Source organism: Orycteropus afer, unplaced genomic scaffold (assembly GCF_000298275.1).
Source record: "Orycteropus afer afer isolate SDZICR_OR568_19922 unplaced genomic scaffold, OryAfe1.0 scaffold00531, whole genome shotgun sequence".
NCBI classification, from domain to species: Eukaryota; Metazoa; Chordata; class Mammalia; order Tubulidentata; family Orycteropodidae; genus Orycteropus; species Orycteropus afer.
In genome coordinates this window covers 57,238-58,291 of record NW_006922118.1, presented here as the reverse complement: position 1 = coordinate 58,291, position 1,054 = coordinate 57,238, and the positions used below count along the sequence as shown (strand labels likewise).

The window sequence follows — 1,054 nt, the reverse complement described above, 5'->3', positions numbered from 1 at the left end:
TGGAGGCCGGCATGCTGCTGCAATGCTGAGTGGGTTACGGCAGAGCGTCCGGACTGAGACAGAGGAGGAAGAAAGGCCTGGCTGTCTTAGGAAAATCAGCCAATCCCTGAAAGGCCTATGGATCAAAAAGTCTCAATCTACTGCTGCTCCTACAAACCAGCAATCGTTGGAGTTCTGTCTCCGGATGGTGTCCATCTTCCCCTGTGTGTGTGTGTGTGTGTGTATGTGTCTGCCCTTTTCACAGCTTGAAAGTGATGAGGGTTAGGACCCTTCCTACACTGTGGGATTTCATTAACATAACAAACTCTGTTCCCAAACAAGATCCCGCCCAGGGCCTGTGGAGGGCACTGTCAGCCACCGGGAGTCAACTCCTGCTTTTGGCAGCTCCCTGTTGACAGAGAAGCATGGCGCTGCGGCGGGATCTCCTGGCTGTGACTGTTTGGAAGCAGGTAGCCAGGCCTTCCTTCCCAGGCACTTCTGGGGAGCCTCAAACTGCCAGCCTTTCAGTTAACAGCTGATCGCATTTACCGTCAGCCACAGGTACAGGGGTTAGGACGTGAATATGTGCTGTGGACGACACAGTTCCAACCACAGCCCTCGCCACGGCCTGTCGCATGCCACTATGTAAGATGCACCCGGATGTGGTTGGGGGAGGAGGCAGGGGCCTGGGGGACTCACAGCCGGACGAGGAACGGGTGGCTGACTTCCTCCAGGACCGCCTTCTCGTTGTGAACGTGCTGCTCCTGTTTCAGGCGGATGACGTCTGGAATGCTCATCACCTTGAGGGCATAGAAATGCTTGGCCGCCTTCTCACGGACCAGGTGCACCCGACCAAACGTGCCTGTGCCTGCGAGGAGCAAGGAGAACCGTCAGCAACGGGGAGGGGACACAGGGCAGTGAGGTCAAGATGGGGCTGCAGGGTATGGCACCCCGGCATCACAGCCAGTATGAGCTGGGGTGGAGTTTATTGAGCCTGTGCCCGAGGGAAGTGTTCAACTGAACACACGTCTCACCAAAACATACGCACACTCACATCACAAACACACCACCCACA

General features: G+C 56.4%; 1 protein-coding gene across 1 annotated transcript in view; it reads right to left on the bottom strand.

The window, feature by feature from the left end:
- Positions 1–847, bottom strand: part of PRKX (protein kinase X-linked) — a gene marked incomplete at its 5' end in the record, with an annotated part of 45,890 nt that extends 45,043 nt beyond the window's left edge. Inside the window, one exon of the mRNA XM_007955675.2 lies at positions 679–847. Coding sequence (XP_007953866.2) covers positions 679–847 — 169 coding nt within the window. The remainder of the gene's footprint in view (positions 1–678) is intronic.
- Positions 848–1,054: the final 207 nt, after the last annotated feature.